General features: G+C 44.3%; 3 protein-coding genes across 4 annotated transcripts; 1 reads left to right on the top strand and 2 right to left on the bottom strand.

The window, feature by feature from the left end:
• Positions 1 to 1872: 1872 nt before the first annotated feature.
• Positions 1873 to 5182, bottom strand: LOC121724236. Its single transcript, XM_042110648.1, has 3 exons — positions 5097 to 5182; positions 4784 to 4929; positions 1873 to 4489 (listed from the first exon to the last, which is right to left on the bottom strand). Exon 3 carries the CDS (start codon positions 4214 to 4216, stop codon positions 2465 to 2467), a length of 1752 nt encoding a protein of 583 aa, XP_041966582.1. The 5' UTR covers positions 4217 to 4489; positions 4784 to 4929; positions 5097 to 5182; the 3' UTR covers positions 1873 to 2464.
• Positions 5183 to 8644: 3462 nt separating this feature from the next.
• On the top strand, positions 8645 to 13910 carry mterf2 (mitochondrial transcription termination factor 2). Of its 2 annotated transcripts, none has more exons than XM_042110649.1 (2): positions 8645 to 8716; positions 11440 to 13910. In XM_042110649.1, exon 2 carries the CDS (start codon positions 11468 to 11470, stop codon positions 12593 to 12595), a length of 1128 nt encoding a protein of 375 aa, XP_041966583.1. In that variant the 5' UTR covers positions 8645 to 8716; positions 11440 to 11467; the 3' UTR covers positions 12596 to 13910. The 2 variants fall into 2 exon arrangements, with proteins under 2 accessions (XP_041966583.1, XP_041966584.1); XM_042110650.1 differs by having other exon boundaries at positions 8658 to 8716; positions 11487 to 13910.
• A 1041-nt stretch (positions 13911 to 14951) lies between these two features.
• Positions 14952 to 19988, bottom strand: zgc:153031. Its single transcript, XM_042111311.1, has 6 exons — positions 19572 to 19988; positions 19331 to 19380; positions 19061 to 19166; positions 18473 to 18599; positions 17651 to 17766; positions 14952 to 17112 (listed from the first exon to the last, which is right to left on the bottom strand). The coding sequence occupies exons 1-6, from the start codon at positions 19736 to 19738 to the stop codon at positions 17037 to 17039; spliced, it is 642 nt and encodes a 213-aa protein (XP_041967245.1). The 5' UTR covers positions 19739 to 19988; the 3' UTR covers positions 14952 to 17036.
• Between the last annotated feature and the right edge of the window lie 438 nt (positions 19989 to 20426).

The raw sequence follows: 20426 nt of genomic DNA, 5'->3' as shown, positions 1-20426 counted from the left end.
ACAGAGCGAGGCGATGAACTGTTTTTCTCCCAGCAGCAATCGAAAGTCTCAGCAGGATGCAGTTCACAACATGAAAGGCATAACCATGACTAGGGTGCCTTTGTGAGACCTTGCTGTCATAATCCAGAAAGAGATTAAAAGACAGAGGAGCTCCATTATCATCTCTAAAGTCTGGTGCTTTTTATGCCACTAGGACAGAGGCTAACACAAGGATTAGCCATTTTTCTTTCAGAGGCACCTGCTAGACACTATACCTTCAAATCCTTACATGGGAACATGAGATACGCAGCATTCAACATGCTTGTGTTTTGCCTGTCAGATGTGACAAGAGAAGAAAGTCTTGTTCTTCGCATTATGACAGATGCCCCAGGGCGACAGAACCACCCTGGCAGTTACGGGTGTCTGATGACAGCGGTTATAGGTGGGCAGAGGCGTGCTCTTGTCATCGCCTCTGCCCCAGCAGACTTATCGTCATTCTCGCGTTCGCGGATTTGATTAAGTGATCTTTAATGACTCATCGCGCCTCACACAATAGGAAAGAAAAACATTTGGCACCTTCACCAGCTTTGGCATTTCTGCAGCACCGTTGTCTCGTGTCACGCCATGTCACGCTAACGAGTGCACACGCAATGTACACATGCACTATCCAGAGATAAACAATTCTCAAGAATGAAAAGAACTGGTCATGCAGGCAAAAGGGAGATCTTCCAAAACGTTCTTTGAAGTGTGAAGATATAGGTGTGAAACCTTTATCAGTGTTGTGTGTCAGTACGTGGCATACAGAAAGCTTCATGAGCTGTGAGAAATGCAGGTTGTGGTCTGTGTGACTCCCCACATATCTGCTGAGCTGAGCTCCCCAGTGGCTGTGGCGAATTTGTGAAGTTGGGGCAATTTCTATGTCTGTCAGTGCTCCTCTCTCACATGGCACAGAGGGACTGTTTTTCGTGCATAATTTGGCCCATCAGGGCTATGAGTTGCTCTCCAAATACCAACGAGTGGAGCTCTCCCTCACCCTTCCCTTCCCTTCCCACACACTGCCTCGTTTATCTGTCCCCCTGTCTCAACATGAAAAGATCTAAACCTGCTATAAGACTTTGTCTAAACTTTATCTGCCCGCACAGTACGTCATAACTGTTTCTAGTCAAAACGCAGGCACAAACACGTCAAAGTCAGACCACCACGTGCAGATGTGCATATCCCACTCCTCATCTCTCCTCTAACCATCTCTTGCTCAATTCACTCCTCTTTTCTCTCCCCTGTGCATGGCTGGACTGCCACGCCTTCAAAACAGCCAGACTGCTCAGAATAATGGGTCTGGTGCACAGCACTGCTCTACCAAATCACCAGGGAGACAGCTAAACTGTAAATATGGTTCACCAGTAAATATTGAAGGGTTTAAAAATGCAAGGGCAAAGTGGCCAAGGAAGTGAAGGCCATTCTCATGATACGGTCCATTTTGGAGTGGTGAGTCATGAGAAGGGATGTTTGAATGCTGGTGTTCTGGTCATGCTCAGTCTCTCTGCAGATCAGCGATAGGGGCAGTTAGGGGGAGAACGGAGACTGGGGATAGGCATAAAGTTGCCCCAGGGTTCAATTCAGCTTAGTGTTTAGGTACAGTTGATAGCAGTTCACAGGAGGTCATGCACAGCGCCTCATTCATTTACTGCTTTAAAGCACTATTAAAGCAGCACACCATATCAACGTGTTATCAGCAGAACCGTTTACCTTGATTACCTCAGGTTACACTATTACTATGGAGAGAAAACAACAGCAACTAACATTGTGTTAATAATTACACTTCTACTTCTAATACCCCTGTTAGTATTATTGATGATAACATTATTTACAGCTGACTGTAAGAAAAAAATAATATTCTTAAGAAGAATCTTTTATTGGTTTTGATGTACGAACACCACCCTTTACAAGCATGAATCAAAGATTTGACAGTGAAGAAAATCCAGCTGGTTCAGTCATCACTCTCGGAGGCAGTGTGGCAAAAAGCCAGGAGCTGTTTCTCATTACTTTCATATTATCCTTTACATGCTGTGTGTGACTAGAGTTCAAATCTCTCTCGGATACCATCTATGCCCCAGATAGCTTCTAAACATAAAAGATTAATACACACAGCGTGGGAAAATGGCATTAAACGATTGGTTTGTTTATGTGGCTTCGATTTTGTTTTAGTTTTAGGTTTCTCACAACATTGTCATGAGTGCACCTCTCTGGGAGTTATGCCTCTGTTACAGTGCATAGCAAAGATCCACTCTGGTCAACCATCATTATTTCCTCATTCCAACACTGTTCTTTGTCTCCCAGAAACTATTTGCAGTTGATAGGTTCAAGGGCAAAGTGGAAAGTATGCAGGGTGTCCTGTGCTGTACTTTGGTACAAAAGTACACCACCTCAGATGTCCTTAAGCAGTGCAAACAGTGCTAAAAACAGAAAAAAAAATGTGTCTTTACAGTCAAGGTCTGTTCTTCTCGGGCGCAAGCCCAGCGACCTCCCCCTTTTCTATTGAGCATTCCACTTTCCCAGCCTGCTCATGGTTCTTCTTTGCACGCATTTTAAACACTATTGCAATGACAGCCCCCACAACGATCAAGCCAATGACTCCGCCTGCAACGGCGAACACGAGTGGGTTGGTTGTGGCCTCTGGCTCTGGCTCTGGACCAGGCTGAAAAGGATCAGGACCAGGACTAGGCAATGACCTGCCCTTGTCAGGCCCATCCTTGTCAAAGCCCTTGCCAGAGCCACTCTTGCCAGAGCCACCCGTGGGGTCTAGAGAGGCCTTGTATACCAAGTGGATCACTCGCCTTGAGAGGCATTTATCCTCTTCTTCCCACGTGTTGCCAAACTCGCCAGATTCTCCAGCAACGTCGTCATTAGTATCAACTTCAGCATCAACTTCAGCATTATCCTCATTGCCCTCAACGCTGACATCAGTGTAGTCTTCGTCCGTAAATACTATCTCTTCCAGAACAACGCACCAGTATGTCCTGTTATCCTTAGGGGTGAGGCGGGAAATTGTGAGTGTGAATTTTTCCTCCGAAAAAGCGGCCCTATCCTGCAGGTCTTGAGGGAAATCGATGGATGGATCGCCCGAGTCCGATAACAAGGTCTCCTCGTGAGACCCATTCTGTCGATACCACTGGACACTGAATTGCCCCTCCTGCAGCATACATTCCAGCACCACCTCACCCCCCTCAGAAAACTCCACTTCAGTGGTTTCGTGCTTTGGGCAAACCGTCACAGCATAATCTGCCACCAGCAAGGGAGCGAAGCATTTATAATCCCCCGCGGAATTCTCAGTGAGTTTGGATATGAGCAGTGAGTACTCCCCTGCCCTCTGCCCCTCCAGCACGCTGATGTGATTCCCCTCTGTCGTCTCCACGGGGGCGCTTGACTCCACCATGCCGAACGGCGTCTCCCAGAACCTCTTCTTCTGCTCAGGGTGCTTCATGGGGCAGGTCAGCTGCACGCTCTCCCCCTCCGAGCGGAAGACGGTCTTCACGTCAGGTTCCTCGCTCTCGGGGAGCTCGATGTTCTGGAAGGCCAAGCACTGACCGCTCCGCAGCACCAGGCAGTGGAAGTTGCGGCTGTCCTTCATGACCTCAGATGGGATGTGGAGGCTCGCGCCCCCGTCTCTCACCTGGATCTGTTCCTTGAGCTCCGGCTGGACAGGGGTCAGCGACTGCTCTGTGTCCAGGAACAGCGTCGCCTTGTATTTGGGGTAAACTTCACGGAACCACAGTATGCTGGAGCCTGGGAGTCCGGTGCTGCTGGTGTTGCAGGCGAAATCTGCCCCTCCGTCTGGGGACACAAAGATCTCTTGAACGCCGGCCTCCTCCCCACACACGTACAGGTAGTGCTTCTGCTGGTTCATCAGCTGGTGGTCCCTCCAGCACTCCCTCAAGTAGACCCCGGAGTCGGCCGACGTCAGGTTGGTGATCTCCAAACCCAGGAGGGACGCCAGGTGGTTGGTGATGCTCACCCGTCCGCTCAGCAGTCCCCTGGGCGACTCGCTGGAGGAGTTCCCCACCAGTTGTCGCTTCTCGCCCACCAACTTGTAGCCCACGATGTAGTCCACCCCGAAGCAGAAGCCCATCTCCATGGAGTCGCCCACGGCCTTGAGCACCGGCTCCAGCTCCTCAGCGCAGCGGGCAGAACCGAGGAGGAGCAGGGCCAACAGAAGCGCCAGGTCCCTGAGTGTGTCCATGCCTGTTCCTGTGCCTGTGGAGCAGAAGCAGCAGCAGCAGCACTTCTTCCTGGAGGCTCTATTGCATACTGCGGCTGTTGTGTGTGTGCTCCGCTTGCATTGCGTCGTCTGACACTAACCTGTTTCTGGATGGGCCGGCACTGCGGGTCCGCCCCCTTTCTCACCCTCCTGTGCACTTTCGCTTGTACCTTCTCTCGCTCTCAAGATACAAATCCCACTCTTACAGCGAGAGCCAGCAGTGGAAATGGGTGAATACTTTTTGTTTTTTTCTTTCTGCAGAGGAAATATGCAAAGAAAGTTTATATCTCTGGGAGAATCCAAACAAATACAGAAAGTAACAGTCATGATATGCATGTGACTGTGCTGTGGTGCTGTGAAAATGCGTGGTTTGACTAGTTTCCTTGCCAACAGTGCTGAAGTAAGTGGCTTGTGTGTGTGCGTATGTGCGTGCTTCTAATAGAATGATCTACTCAGTGGAAATGTGTCTGTGAGTAGCAGAGAATGTTTGCCTCTGTGTGTGTGTGTGTGTGTGTGTGTTTGAAAGTGCACAATCACATGGCCACAAACTTTCTTATTGTGCAAGCCAGAAGTATCACTGTTGTAACTCATCAGCCTAGAATGTGTCTCAATCTTGGTCTCAATCTTGTCCCAGCTGGGAATGAAGATCCTTTGTGTTTGTGTAGATCTCTCACATCATATTTCCACTGGCAAATCTAAGAAGGCACAAGGAATTATTTCCCTGTGCAATGGGAATGTATTTCCTGTTAAAAAAAACAATAACAATAGTGTTTAGAATTCCCCTTTGCTAAACACGCAAACAATGTTATGTATGTGACGTCAGAAGCCATGCTTCATTCCCTCTGACTAGGTAAAAGTGTACCTAGGTAGAGTCCAAGTAAACATCCTTCTTTAGCGTAACTTGAGTATGCCGGGGCAAAGTCTAATATTACCAGGAGGAAGAACAGAAATGCTGATAAGAATTTAACAAAATTATACCACTCCCTTTGCACATTTTACAAGTCATCACAATACATATAAAAAGACCATGTTTTCATCTAGGCTTTAGTTTCTTTTCTTTGTGTTGTTGCAGTCTTGATGTGGATTTCAGTGGGCTGGTGCTGTTTTTGAAGCCCATGCAAAACGCTGCCAGCACATGTGTGCAGTCATCTCTGGAGGAATAAAGAACAACTGAATTCAAAATTCTTCCCAATCCTGCATCAATGTTTCAAATCCCAAAGGAAGAAGTGCATCATGGGTATGAAATATGTAAAATATCATCTGACTGCTGACCCTTCTCTCACTCTCTCTCTCTCTGACTTTGAATTGGGAAACTAGATGCACCCACTGTGAAATACACACTTAGGGTCATGGCCATAATACGCTTGGACTAGAACATTTTTGGAGTCCATCCTCAGTTTTGTTCTCTGCATTTTTGTTGTATAATAGCCAAGGCAGTGCTAGAATCAAATCCTCACTCTGAATAAGACGTCCTTGGAGCCATACAATTGGAAAGCAACACATTCTGTCCAAACTCACTGTGTAATTGTGTTAATTGGAGTTAAGTTCATTCTTTAAGAGGACCAAGCACGCACTTTCTCATCGGTGGTTAACATAGAGTTCTATTGGGCTCTGGCAGAAGAAACTCTCACTGGGAACACAGCACACTTTTCAGACACTTTTCTGTGCCTTAAAGACTTAATTTGACCAATTGAAAGTCATTGATTGGGATAAGAATTAAATGAGATGTAATTGGCCTCAATGAGACAACAGCCTGATAGCCACCACACCCGGCCCATCCACTCCCCCACAACAGTAGATGCACTGTACTGTGTACATACAGCACATCATTTGACTATTCACCCCTTGCAAGTGACGTCACGTTTTTTTAGCGCCACAGCAAAATAGCCTAGTGGACGGCAAGAACACGAATCAAATCAATGGGTTGTAATGGGACATATCGCACAGCTAGGAGATTATAGTGAGATTAACCGTAGTAATGCCCTTCCACGACTGTTGGCTTATTGTTTGGAATACAACAACATCCCATGTTCTTGCATAGATATATTTTGATTTGTTTTCTTTGTGTTTCGGGAGTATTTCAACCACAATTGCATGAATCTCCTCAGTGTATGAAGCACAGCAGCGGTTGCTATAGCAACCATAGACTCTGAACAGGACGGCATATAGCACTTAGGCAAAGTCTTTGGCAAGATCTGAATGTAAACAGATAATACCGTTCAAGTTTTTTTTAAATTTCCTATTTCTTTCAATTCTTTAACTTAAGACATGTAAGAAGTAAATTTATTCGCTGGGCAACGTACAAACTGACGAGTTACATTAGCCCTAGCACTATGAGCTACGATAAACGTTAGCTAGAATAGCTAGCTTCTAAGTGTGGCAGCTAGTTATTATTTCATGTTCTGATATGACATTCTTAACGTTTTGACTATGTTACAACTGATAAAAGCAAGACAAATAAAGTAACCAAATCGCTTTGCAATATTTTAGTCCAGAAATACTTATGGGTGTTCATTTACCATAATGTTAATTACAGTAGCCTAACGTAACGTTATCTCCCCTTGCTGTTACCACCAGTTTTAATAACTTTACATTTGCGATCATGACCCATTTCATCTAACAACACCACTGGCATCTTCTTTGACTATCAGACCCCAAACAGCAATACATTGAACTACAAAGATGTTATAGTAATGGTGTTCAGTTCATCATAATCTTTATGACATAATGTAATTTGCCGTCCGTCTCCCATCTTTTTGCCGTCCAGCATGGAGCCGTCACGTGACTTAAGTCACGTGTCTGCAAGGGGTGAATACAAATTCAACCTAAACAACATTACTGTCACACAGGGCACACACTGTCTTCTGTTCTACCCTGAGCATTGTGTATTCAGCATTTTGAACACATAAACGGAAGTGATACAGCAGTGCAGTGAAGTGAGCAATGGAGTTTGATGGAGGTCATTGGCCAAAACAATGGTGCACTAGTGTAGTGACAGACTTCCGTTTTTGTCTTGTGGTGGGCAAACCCATTTCCTGGTTGTTGTCGCTGTTAAAAAGCACCTGAAGATGAGTGCTTTACCAAAACGTGCACTCAGACACCAAAAATCATGCCCTCCTTATTTTGTGCCGCCACTGTGTACGTAGGCTGGCATTTTTAGGAAAAAGCTAAAATCGATTTTATATCGACTTGAAACCGAGCAGTAGCACACAGCAGAGCTCCCTAGAGCCGACCACGGTTTTAAGAAGCTTAAAACACTTGCGTACATTGTATTTCTTTCGGTATAACTTCATCTTTAGGTGCTTGTTGTCAACAAACAGGAAACTGGTTTGCCAACCTCAAGACAGAAACGGAAGTACATCACAACGCTAGTGCACAGAGCCAATAGGCTTGAGACAGTACTGAGCGTGTACGGGGTGAAGAGGCAGCTGGCTGTGTGAGCAGCTTTAAGGAGGCAAGATGGGAGCCAAAGCTGCCAATAGTCTCCCACTCAGGGGCCATTTTCCACCTCATACTAAACTAATTACAACCCACACTGATTACTGTGCTCACAGCCACTTGCACATGGTCGGTCTGGTTGGATTTGGCAAAGTATTGCAATTACATTAAGTGTAAGCACACACACACACACACACACACACAGAGTTGGTGTGGGATAGCCAATAAGAAACATTCAAGCTCAGGTAACTTATAGAAAACAGATGTTAGATATTAACTTTAAGACATGACATGAGACATTTTAAAATGTTTCTCTCTGTTGCTCATGTGAATACGGAGCCCAGGAGGTGTCATTGCAAGATATTTTGTGTATCGATAGAATGTGCGCTCATTTTACTAAATCATGCACACGTTTTACTAAATTGTGCACTTATTTTACAAAATTGTGCTCTCAATTTAGCAAAACGTGGGTACGATTTAGTAAATTGTGTGCACATTTTATTATATTGTGCGCATGTTTTACTAAATTGTGCACTCAATTTACAACAATTAAAATGAGAGCACAATTTAGTAAAAATGAGTGCACTATTTAGTAAAACGTGCGTACAATTTACTAAATCGTGTGCACGTTTTACTAAATCGTGAGGACGATTTACTAAATTGACAGCACAATTTAGTAAAATGAGCGCACGTTTTCTGGATATATATATATATATATAAACAAATCGAGCATCTATTTTATCTGCATGTTGAACAACTGCTGTGCTGCCAGTGGATATATATATTCAACATGCAGATAAAATAGATGCTCAATTTGTTTTCATGCAGTTAGGTTTCTTTGAAAATATGAACTATATCAGATAGCGTTCTTTTGTCATGATTTCCCCCTACTCCTATTCTGATTCGATCTGTTCATGTTCACTCCTCTACTCGCGAGGGCAGTAGAGAGTAGGATAAGACATTTGCTAATTATTCAATTTGAGAGAAGAAGACCATCTTGCCGGTTTCATAACATGACATAAAGTTGACCACTAATCTTTGAAGGTAATGTTTCACCAAACTATATTATTTATGTTGTGTTTTAGGATTTGCAGCTTCCGTGTTCAGTATGATGAAATTGCTATGTGCACCTCGTTGACACATTTATTATAACCTAGTTAAACTGAATCAAATGTGCAAAAACTTCCTTGTATCCTTGTATCCTTGTAAATGCTATCCGCTAATGCTAACAGTGTACAAGTGCGTTCCCGAATCCCGAAAAAACATTGCGTGCAATGTGTATCTATAACAACCAAAGATTCTAGAGCTGAGCAGGAGCTGTTCTAGAATCTTTAACAACAATGCTGTCTATGCAAAATCGGATATTTATCTAGTTTTCACACTCATCCAGTTCTCCTTACTTTTGCGCATAAAGGACATATTTGAAAGATTCATTGATTCATTGACCATGGCATGTTTTAAATGTTAGATTGGGGATTGAAAGATTTACATTTCGGTTCGTTCTGAGCAAAAACATTATTTTTTCATTCCTGTTCCAGTGTTCCAAGGCCTCTCCTTAGAGCTTTTAAACACAAATTATGACTATCAACTGGTCTTTGCAATGCATTTCTGCACAGAATTACTCGCATCAAGGGGGGGGAAATCCCTTCTATTTTCTAGCTGGGTCACTGTTGCAGTGTGGTTCAAGCCTGAGAGACCTGGGGCCTGTACTACGAAGCGGTGTTTCTGGTTTATCTGGGTAACTTCATCACGTGTGGCGTAACTTCCCGATTAACCCGTACTACGAAAGGAGGATAGGTTTTAACCGAGGTATGCTGCCATGGCAATTTACGCTTCATCTCAAACCTGCTCCGACCAGGTTATGTTCTTGGTAAACCCGAGGTTTCCGTTAACCACACCCTTTATAAGTACTACCCCTCCACTAACAATTTCTCCCGAGACATGTCGGCGTACCTGGATGATCCATACGACATTGGAGCGAGGGACTCTTCGCAGGGCGAGGGGTTTTAGAGACCGCCAGAAAATATAGCCTACCCGGACGATATTCTCTATGAAGATATAGATTGTCAGCCGAGGGAATTCGTTATCTTTGTCAGATGATTTAGGAAGACGTCTCATAGCAATGCCCGTACGTGGACATTCATGTATTCAATCGGTGATGCAAGAATACTGTATGTCCGAAAATAAATCGGACATAGGCCTACAGTATGCTGAACATCTCAGCAAGAATAGCCTAAAATAAATCGGACATAGCCTACAGTAGGCCTAATAAATAAAAATCACCATTTTAACAAACTTGTTGAATTGAATGTCATATTACTGTACCCTGCACATAAAGGCTACACATTTCCACAGCACCAGAATCCGACCGAATGCCTCCCTCAACCCCCTCCATAATCGGCCTTCCACTATTATTTGCGATGGCCAACTCCTCTGCTACTGTAAAACACTGGTGCCTTTCCTCCTACAGTAGTGTTCGAAGACACCTGTTTCTTGTTAGCTGTAAAACAGAGGCCAAGTGAAGGCTATACGCTAGGCCTACATGTTTTCATAATTAAGAAATATTAATGCAAGCTATAACTATATAAACCTACTATTCTGAATAATGTTTTTGTGTTTCATTTTCACCTGCTGCCATGTGCGTTTGGCAATGGTGTTGCATCTGAAATGTTCACAGGATTAGGCATACACTAAATCAGTCAAGGGGGGCTACTTAAACATTCAATTATCCTTATTGCTGTAATCTATATGCCCACTTCTGAATTGGGTTGCATCTGTAGGCCTTTCTATGAACTCAAATTAGGCTATTTAATTATTTCAACTCATTTCAGACATTCCGTAAGCTACTAATCCTCCGTAACACATATTTGAAGAACATGTGGGAATAAAACTTTACTTTTAGGCATTTAGGCTACCCGATCTGTAATACGTTGCCAACAGCCTTGCTTTGCTCACTGCCGACGTATTTGATTTTTGTCGTAGAGTGGGTTTTAATTCCTCATAACTTGTCATAATAATTGTGCATTCCTCATCCGAAAAATAAGGTGATCGCGTCATCATTGAAAGTGGTGACTTGCGCTGCAACCCGCCCCTTTTATGTGAACGCGCACAGGTTAACCCCGGCTCAACAAATCAACTTCATAATCAGCGTCGTAGTACCGATTAACACCACTTAAGATAACCAGGTTTTGTCAACCCTGGTTTAACAAAGTAACCCTGGGTTACATCTGGGTAGGTTAAGCTCCCTTCGTAGTACAGGCCCCTGAAAGACTTGATGCTAATATTGACAATACTAATTTTAAATCCTCAAATATCGAACTCGGTATCGGTCCTTAAAATCCCATATCGTTCAGCCTGTACTACATACAAAGACAATGAGATAGTGTTGGATATGAAAATCCTTTTTTAGCAATTAGTAGTTCTAGCCTATTATATAGGGGGGACACTGATTCATACAATTAGACTAAATTCATCCTATAAGGGGTCTGGGTAACACTGTGTGGGCAGGTGACTCCAAGCCTATGGACTTTTGAATAATATTCAAACAAAGGTTAATCGGAATGATAAATACTATTATTAACCGGTTATCTAAAATGTAATAACATTTTCACTCTGAAACAAGTGAAATTGCTTTTGTTCCCGTTTTCGGTTACGTTCATCCAAAAATTGTGTTTGTTTTCATTCTTTGAACCCTTTCTAATTCCTGGGTATTATTATAACTTTTAACTAAGATAGGTTTTGTTTATATGTGTATGTCCATTTCCTAGGCAACAGCCATTGTGTGAGTGTGACAACATGTTGCGACTCATTGCAGCTTCGTGTTTTTATTGCCGGCGGGGACAGATGATCCCTCCTCTCCAGGCCAGGCCCTGTTCCAGCCTCACGCAGAAGGAGAATCAGCAGACGGTGGACGCCCTCTACAACCTGTCCGTGGACATCCGCAAAGTGCGCAAGCTGAAGGGCTGGGTGCTTCACCAGAATCCGGCGTACGTGAGCGAAGCGGAGGCGCTCCTGCGCGGCCTGGGGGCCGAGGGCCCAGCGATCGCTCGTATCCTGGAGCAGCACCCTGAGGCGGTGCTGTGTAGCCCAGATCAGATGCACGCTCAGAGGGAGCTGTGGGGCTCCATCTGCCCCAACAACCGCGACCTGGTGGGCATCATCGAGAAGTTCCCGGCCTCCTTCTTCACATCGGCCTGTCACCACAACAACCAGCGCGAGAACATCCTATTCTTCCAGAGCCTGCGCCTCAACAAGCGCATCATCAGCAAGCTGATGGCCGGTGCCCCACAGAGCTTCAGCCGGCCTGTAGAGGACAACCGGCGCATGGTCCAGACGCTGCAGGAGGCCTACCTCAGCCTGGGCGGCCAGGAGGACAACATGAAGATCTGGCTTCAGAAGCTGCTCAGCCAGAACCCCTACGTGCTGCTCAAGTCGCCCGAGGCCCTGCGGGAGAACCTGCTGTTCCTGCGCGACCAGGGCTTCACCAGCGCCCAGCTCCTCCAGCTGCTGGCCAAGCTCAGGGGCTTTGTGACGGAGCTGAACCCCGCGAGCATGCGCCTCATGCTGGACTACTCGCGCGAGACCATGGGCTGCTCGCAGGCCCAGCTGCTGGAGATGGTGCTCAAGTGCCCGGCGCTGCTCTACTACTCCGTGGCCGTGCTCAGCGAACGGCTCCAGGGCCTGCGCTCGGCTGGCGTGGGCCTGGAGCAGATCGTGGAGACGCCCACCGTGCTGGAGCTCACCACGCAGATCGTCAGCTACCGCATCCAGAGACTGAGAGCCTACGGCTACGACATCCGGACTGGCAGCCTGGACGCCCTCAATGGCACCAAGAAGGACTTTGAGGCCAGCCACGGGAAGCTGCAGCTGCGGAGAGAGCGGCCACTCTTCAACCCCGTGGCTCCGCTAAAGGCAGAGGAGTGAGTGCGAAGCTGGTAATGTTGATTAACCTGTTGACCAGTGAGACCAGTGGGACTACAGTGGAACAGTACAGTACAGTGAATAAATGTTGTAAGAGTGGTTTTTGTTTAAGATGTGCCCACTGGTGGAAGCCTAGGTAACTGTGGAACCACCTAGGTAGCCATGGAGCCAGCTAGCTATGCTTCTGTTGGTATTATATGATGGAACTGATGGCTGCACAACAACAATTATTTTTGTGGGTCGAGCTTAGCCTGATTTCTGAACTTTGGGGCCATAGCCAACAAATCTCCATCTGGGCACAGACTATTACATTGTAACATACTGAGTATCAGTGAGCAACAACAATATATTGTTTTTGTGAACGCAGATAACCCCAACCCTTGCACATAGTTAGCACAGTAACTATAGTATCAATATGCTGTGATTCAACATCACTCAGTATGTTACATTGTTCTGAAGAATGCAATTGTTTTTCAGAGAGGGCCCTCATGGTGAGAGGTTCTCCCATACAGGTCTAAGCCAAAGGGCCCTAATTGTAATGGTGGGAAAATGTCTAACTTATTTAATTCAATAATGAGGCAAAGTCTAATGTCTAACTTGTTTGATTTAATAACGAGGCAAAATCTATTCGCTAATTTAATAGCATGAGCAAGATCCTAAGCTGAAACATTGGTGGATCAGCTCAGTGCTCTCACAAGCCACACAATGGCTTTACGTCATGCATTCACTTTGCACAGTGAGTGACTTTACTATTTGCCTCTCGTTTAAATTAGGGCCCAAAGTCTTAAAGTGTAAAGGTGCCAAAACAGAGCTTTATGCTTGTTTTTGAACTGTATGCATTTCATGGCACTGCACAGCAGAATTGGATTTTAATATTATCAACAGTATTGCACAGATGTGGCATTACTTGAAAATAATGGAATGGGACTTTTAAAATGTTGATGAAATTGTATTCTGATTTTTCCTGATGTGAAATGAGGTAACTCCCAGTCAAACCGTGGAACAGCACTCCTCAGTTCCCTCGAAGCTGTTCCCTCGTGCTTGCTAGGGAGTTGCACTGTAAAAAATTTCTCCCCCAAGCCATTTGGTGCCAGTCTTGGGTGGAACATTTTGTTACAGGTATTTCATATCACAGGCTGTCTTGACACTTGAAAGGCTGCTATTGTGTGAATGAGGGCACTGAAGGAATACCTGAGCATGGACTGAGCCAAAGCAAAGGCTCCACTGAATATAAATGGAGCGAGACACTGGTGTATATTACAAATCATTTTGTGTTCTATTTATTAAATTATTCACACACATTTCACTGTGGAATCAGTAGATTTGTGCAGTTTCATTTCTTGGAGTGTCTATTCTGCAAACTGAATAGTCACTATAGATCAGAGCCCTAAGTTGGTCTCAGTTTCAATAATAGCCTTAATTAGCATGTCGGCTGGTGTAATGTTGATTGAGTGAGATTTTCATAATGTTCAGGCCAACAGGGGCCCTTAGACAGGGTGTGTGCACCAGGCTCTTGAAAACCACTGAGCTTAAACTGTCTGCTGAAACCTTCTCGCCCCAAGCGTCATGTTGTGGGGAATATATCTGATGAAAACAAAACACCAACTGTGAACGCTTAGCCACTAACAACCCAGCTCCCCACCAGCCGCACAGCCCAGCGCTGTGGACTCCTTCAGTGCTTTATCAACCATGACTGAAAACAGCTGTAGGGCAAATCAAAATGCAAAACATCGTACAGGGTGATGGGCACCACAGATGAAGGGGATTTGAAGTCTGGTGGAAAGCAGAACACATGGCTCTATGTTTAAAAGATTTCACCATTTTGCTATTAGACAGAGAATTTAGCTTTCAATCAAATAATCACAGCTATATTAATATCTAAATATATAAATATCTTGATACATTACAAATAATATCATAATATGCAAAATTGCCAAACAGAAAACCCTTTTAATGGATTGATACACTTGACAGCAGAGGTGGGACCAGTCATCATGTACTCGTCACTGTTTGGCAAGTCACAAGTAAAGTCAAGTCTAAGTCCCAATCTTTTTCAAGTCATCATGTACTCTTCACTTAATAATGCCATTATTGGACTATCGATCATAATTTTTCACATATCAATTAAATCTACAATATTTAAAAAAAAATACAGATTAAAAGATGTTCAATGTTTCTGTCTTGAAATCTTTTACGATATACGCATGCACCCACCTTAAAAGGATCGTGTGTTGTCTCAAAGAAGAAGTGAGTGAATTGGGGGGGGGGGGGGGGGGTTGAATTGTATTAGCACGGAAAGCACCACTGTGACCCTAAAATTGGTAAAGCGCCTTGACTAGTATGAGCATGAGCTGTGTGGATGCCTGAAAGCAGTGCTTGAGTGGATGTCAGTTAGGCTACAGTATGTTACCTTTAATCACAATGAGAGTCGCAAGTCATGCCGAATTTTATCAAGTCGAGTCTGAAGTCATTAAAATCATGACTCGAATCTGACTCGAGTCCAAGTCATGTGACTCGAGTCCACATGTCTGCTTGACAGGTACTCGCTATTGTTATGGACAGCTTTTAGAGGACCTTGGCCAACTCCTTACAAAACGCTGATTACTTTGTACTTAGGTGCCTACACTCAAAACAGTGACCCCCACGCTTGGGCAGTTGTCCATGAGGCTCTATAGAATCAGCGTGTTTGGCGCAGAACTGTGTAGCTGGTGGCCTCCTCTCTGCTACTTCTGTCTTCAACTCTTTCGCCTGCTCTGCCTGGTTGTGTGGAGGTGATGGGCAGTGACTGGGCAGCGTGTGACGGGGTCTGGTGGGGCGGACGGATCAGGATAAGTGTCCCGGTGACGTCCCCCACACCTGCAGCTGGCTGATGAAAGCAGTGTGAGTTATACCCCAACGCGGTGCAGGTTAATGAGAAGGGATATAAATAGGGCTGTTTTATTTGAAATGTGACACTGGGTATTATTAGCCTGCGCTACATGCTGGTGTTATGGGACATAACTCAGGGAATGTAGGAAAATAGATGACATGCAATCAAAGGCTTTAAAGTCCAGCTGCGACACCAGGAGGAGGGCAGATGAGGCCATTAATACCCCATGCCCAGAGATCATACGGAGCATGGAATGGAAAAATGGCTTGGGGGTGAGAGATTGTTTGTTTATTTCTTTATTTAATAAAATAATGTTGCCGATTTGGGACGCACAAAGGAGAATTCAATCAAGCAGAAAGGTCTTGACATCACATTCAGCAACTGGGGCAGGATGGTAAAACATTAAGCCCTGTCCTTTTGTAATGTTTGATTCAATTCACCAAAACAGGTTTATTATTATTTTATAATTTTCCCTAGGATACAACCTACAGAGCACTGGGATAAATGTGTGTGTAGTTATCCTCACACAAAAACAACAAAAGGAGTGAGGAGAAGACTATGCCTTTACATGATCTTAAGTCCTTCATGAATTTCAGTAGACTCATGCTTCTCCATGCTATTCTTAGCTCAAATTCACTCTTGTGTGAAATATGCTTTTCTAATGACACTTTCACCCAACCTCTGGCTACTTTTACAGAGGAAGTCTTACCCTCCCACTCCCCCTAGTGGACCAACACAAGCCCTACAGGATGAACTTGAGAAGGCCTTCCTCTTTGATCATCATTCTAGGACACAGACTATCCTGCCTTATTAGTGTACAGCTCTTGTCCTCTGGCAAGCCTGTTAGCCTCTGATTGACTCAGTGTTCCCATGGCCTGGCAGAAACAGGAGCGGCATCTGCCGTGTGGGAAAACAGACCACCCCCCTACGCCTCCCTTCTCCCAGCATGAGTCACGGCGCCCAGCGCTTACTCGCTACAGTAGCCTGTGTGACTCAACCAACGATGGCGTCCGACGGAGAAGGGACATGGCAGACCAGGATAGGGAGGCACATGAGACATGAGGTGCTGCCTTCGCACCGCACCATCCATCTGCCGATTGCCTCCGCAGCACCCGCGAGAATCTTACGCATGCTGGCTGGCCGCCGGCTCACGCTGTCCCCACGCTGTCAGTGGTCCTCAGCCGCGGTGACAGTACAGAAGGGGAAACTCTGATGACTGAGTGCGGTGGCCTTGCTATGGTCGTGCCCAGCTTATTCTGTCGTGCTATGTAATCACCAGCATTGGTGCTGCTGCTGCTGAATAATGAGACAACTGACTGATGCCTTTGCTTTCTCTGTGTGTACAGGTGCAGGTTTCTTTTGGAATTACTATCAAATCTTTACTTCGATCATACATTTATAAAGATATTCATGTACAAAGGCAGTAAAAACATTTGTGATGTTTCATTTCATTTGGGATTTCATTAGGGTCCAGGTTTATAGTCCCACAGGGTGGCCTGTGTGGTGGGTAAATGTAGGATATCATACATCACGTCCAGTTTTTATTAGGTGGTCCACTGTCCTCCATCTTACAGGTCAGGTCTTCTTGAAAACTTGGAACTGAAACTTCACACCATTCTCCTCTTGAATTTCATGTGGCACGCCAGGAAATCTGATTAACACAAAGAGGAGTGCCGTTTTCAGACCCTTAAGGACGGTTAGGGTTACAGCAGTGTAGACTAGGGTGCATGATCTAAATATATGGATTAATCTATTGTCCATTAGGGGAGATGCATTATCTGCCAATGAGGCTACTACATCATCTATGGCTCGTTTCCACTGAGTGGTACGGTTCAGTTCGGTACAGTACGGTATGCAATTATTTGCGTTTCCATGGTCAGAATTTGTGAAGGGTACCGAAAAATCGTATCATACCAGTTTTCTGGCACACTTCCGTTGGGGTACCAACAATGATGGTACGGTATGGGTGGAGCTAGACCAGGCTGGATCCACTGCAGACGTGAATGGTTGACAGAAAATGTCCTAGCATTTCCTAGCGTTTTCCTACGACATTGACATTAGCTTTGTGTTGTAGCCTAAACATGGTTGTTAATTATCCTAAATCAGTAGCCCGTACAAAACCTACCGAAACCTTGTGATCAGTGCTGGATGGTAGATAATTGCATCCGTTTTTGATTCTGATTCCATACCTGTCTTGTTTCCTATACACATTGCGGTCAAAATCGGGGAAAAAAACATCACAGTCAAACTCAGCCATGATGTCTGTGAGGTAGATCAAGTCACACCAGGGGTGCTCCATGGCCTCCTGTTCAGAGATAAAAAAAAAAAGAATGGCTGAACATCCAGTATTCAGAATGCTCATGCTTTAGCCAAAGTGATTCAGGCCAAATGTTTGACACATCTTGACAGTATCCTGTTTTTGAAATGCAGTTCCCTCCTTCAAACAAGCAGTGACGCCTAATTCCCTGAAATCCTGTGCTCTGAAGGTAGAATGAATGAGGATCCTACGTTTCATGCAGGTTTGAGCTCGGCCTGGGACATTTCACAGACTACTCTAGATGACCCTGAACATTGAGCATGGGCCGAGGCAAACGTACAGTATGTCATCTCTACGCCAGGGCTGCACAATTCATCACATGAAATCACACATTTGAACTATTGCAATCAAAGGCTGCAATTAATCGCGCAACTCTGTCTCAATGGTTCATGTTGTGACATCTATGATTTTTGTGCTGTGTGTGCCTTTCTTGCACTTGGCATGCTCACCAGTCAGAAGTGGTCCAACTTTATTTGGAATATTGAACTGAAGCTTGACTTTGAAGAAGTCTATCAAAAATCAAATCACAATATCTGTCACAATTAAATATTTTCCCAAAATTGTGCAGTCCTGGTTTACGCTGTGTCAGTTGCACTGCTCTGAAACAAATTGGAGGTGATTCTATCCTAGTGAAGTGAAGCTTATGTCTTGTGAGAGAGTATCTTTTGAGAGAAAGCATTGTAGACAGCCTCACCCTGTAAACAGAGGGTCCTCCCAGGATCCAGATGGTCTCCACCAGATCAGCCACGGTGCCCTGCGAGGCCAGCTGCATGGCGCTGCCGAAGTCACGGCACAGGTAGTGTGCTCCCTCTGGCACAGAGCTACAAGTCAACAGAACAGGGACACAGTAGCCTGAACAATGCCTACTGCTGCAAGAAAAGGGTCCAATAGCACTGCTGGTTGCATAGCCTACGTATCATTCATTCGCCCAATTTTTAGTATATTTCTCTATTTCTAATACATTTCTCTCTATTCGCCTATAAAAAGTATTCACCCCTTGGATATTTCACCTTTTACTGTTTTTATAAACAGAATCTTGATCAACTTAATTCTGCCTTTTTTTATACAATTATTTACAAAACTTAAATGTGAAAGTAAAAGCAAATTTCTACAATGTAGTGTTAATTAATTAAAAACATGTAATGCAAAATAAGTGATTGCATAGGCACTGTAATGTAACACAACAGTGAACAGCTAATCTTTTATATATTTGCACAGTAGTCTAGTTCTCCATTGAGCTTTTGTAATCTTCTAAAAAGCCAAAGACCAAAGGTGAGCTCACCTCAGTACTCTGCTCAGTACCACGTGAATGGTGTTGGGAATAGGGAACACTTTCTCTGGGCAGGAGAACCAGCATACTCTACCCCAAATCAACATATTCTTCTTCCCTGTAATCCAAAAATGATGTAGGCTTAGTTTACTGATATTTATTGTGACATATATATATTTCCTATTATGGCTGCAGTAGCCTAATCTTGAACTAATCACATTAGTATGGTTCTGCGTTCTATGTTTCATGGATTTGGGTAGCCTAAGAAGAATTCACAATTACCTGGTGTAGAAACAGTTGAAATTGTGTCCAACAAAAACTGAAATTCTTTCCTAGAGAAACAGAGTCCACTGATGCATTAAATATGCCTCTAAGGGTTACAGTTTACTCTTAACTGCATATTTAGCACGAATAGCCTATAACAGCAAAAAAGATAGTAGGCTAATCATGGGCTGCATTATTATGGGACCAGTAATGTCGTGCGTGCACAACCCCACAAACCAACCGAAGATAGATGCCTTACGGTAAATCCCACGGAAGATGTCCGTCTTTTCCTATACCCATGTCACTGCACGCTGCCGCTATCAGGCGTATGGGTTTGATCTGGATTTGCGTTCTTGTTTTCATAATTTTCAACCACACCTCGTTTCTTAATAGGTACGCACTCCCTAAAGACACTGAGCTGAACATATAATTAGCCGATTCTTCGAAATGATCACAATCTAAAATAGGCTATATCAGATTGATGTTGGTTTACACGGATTGCTATCGATTCGCTCAATGATGACTGAAAAAACCTGGAAACGATTATCATGGTAGCACGTGAGAAGTCTTTCCAGCCAATTCCAGGCAAAACGTGACCATCTCACCGAAACGACAAATAAACATCAGAACACATCTTTCTCTGCACACACTAACTTTACCAAAACACTAGAAATCAAAACACTGGAAATATTCTGTCGAAGAATAACACTTGTTTTCACTTCACAAGGTAGGCTACATGTCAATCAAAGTACACCAGGTTTCAAAATACTGGCTATTGTTGACATTACAAAAACTGCATAGACTTTTATGTTTCAGTTTTACAGGTATTTGAATGCAAAACATGCTATCCACCGTTTTTACACTAAATATCTTGGTTGGAAACTGTATGTCCACATGTTCACATTCAAAAGCATTCCAGTAAAAAGCAAATCATTTTTCCCCTTTACTGTTTACTACAGGAGGTACAGCTAGAAATACTGTTTACAGTATGATAAAACAAAAAAAGTTTTACAGTATTGCTTACAGTGAACAAAATATCCATGAAACACACGAGCATTCTGAACAAAAAACAACAGCAGAAAGCCTAGATAAAAGGGGGGGGGGGGGGGGACTA

Source organism: Alosa sapidissima, chromosome 11 (assembly GCF_018492685.1).
Source record: "Alosa sapidissima isolate fAloSap1 chromosome 11, fAloSap1.pri, whole genome shotgun sequence".
In the NCBI taxonomy this organism is placed as follows: domain Eukaryota; kingdom Metazoa; phylum Chordata; class Actinopteri; order Clupeiformes; family Clupeidae; genus Alosa; species Alosa sapidissima.
This window is presented reverse-complemented; position numbering and strand designations above follow the sequence as displayed.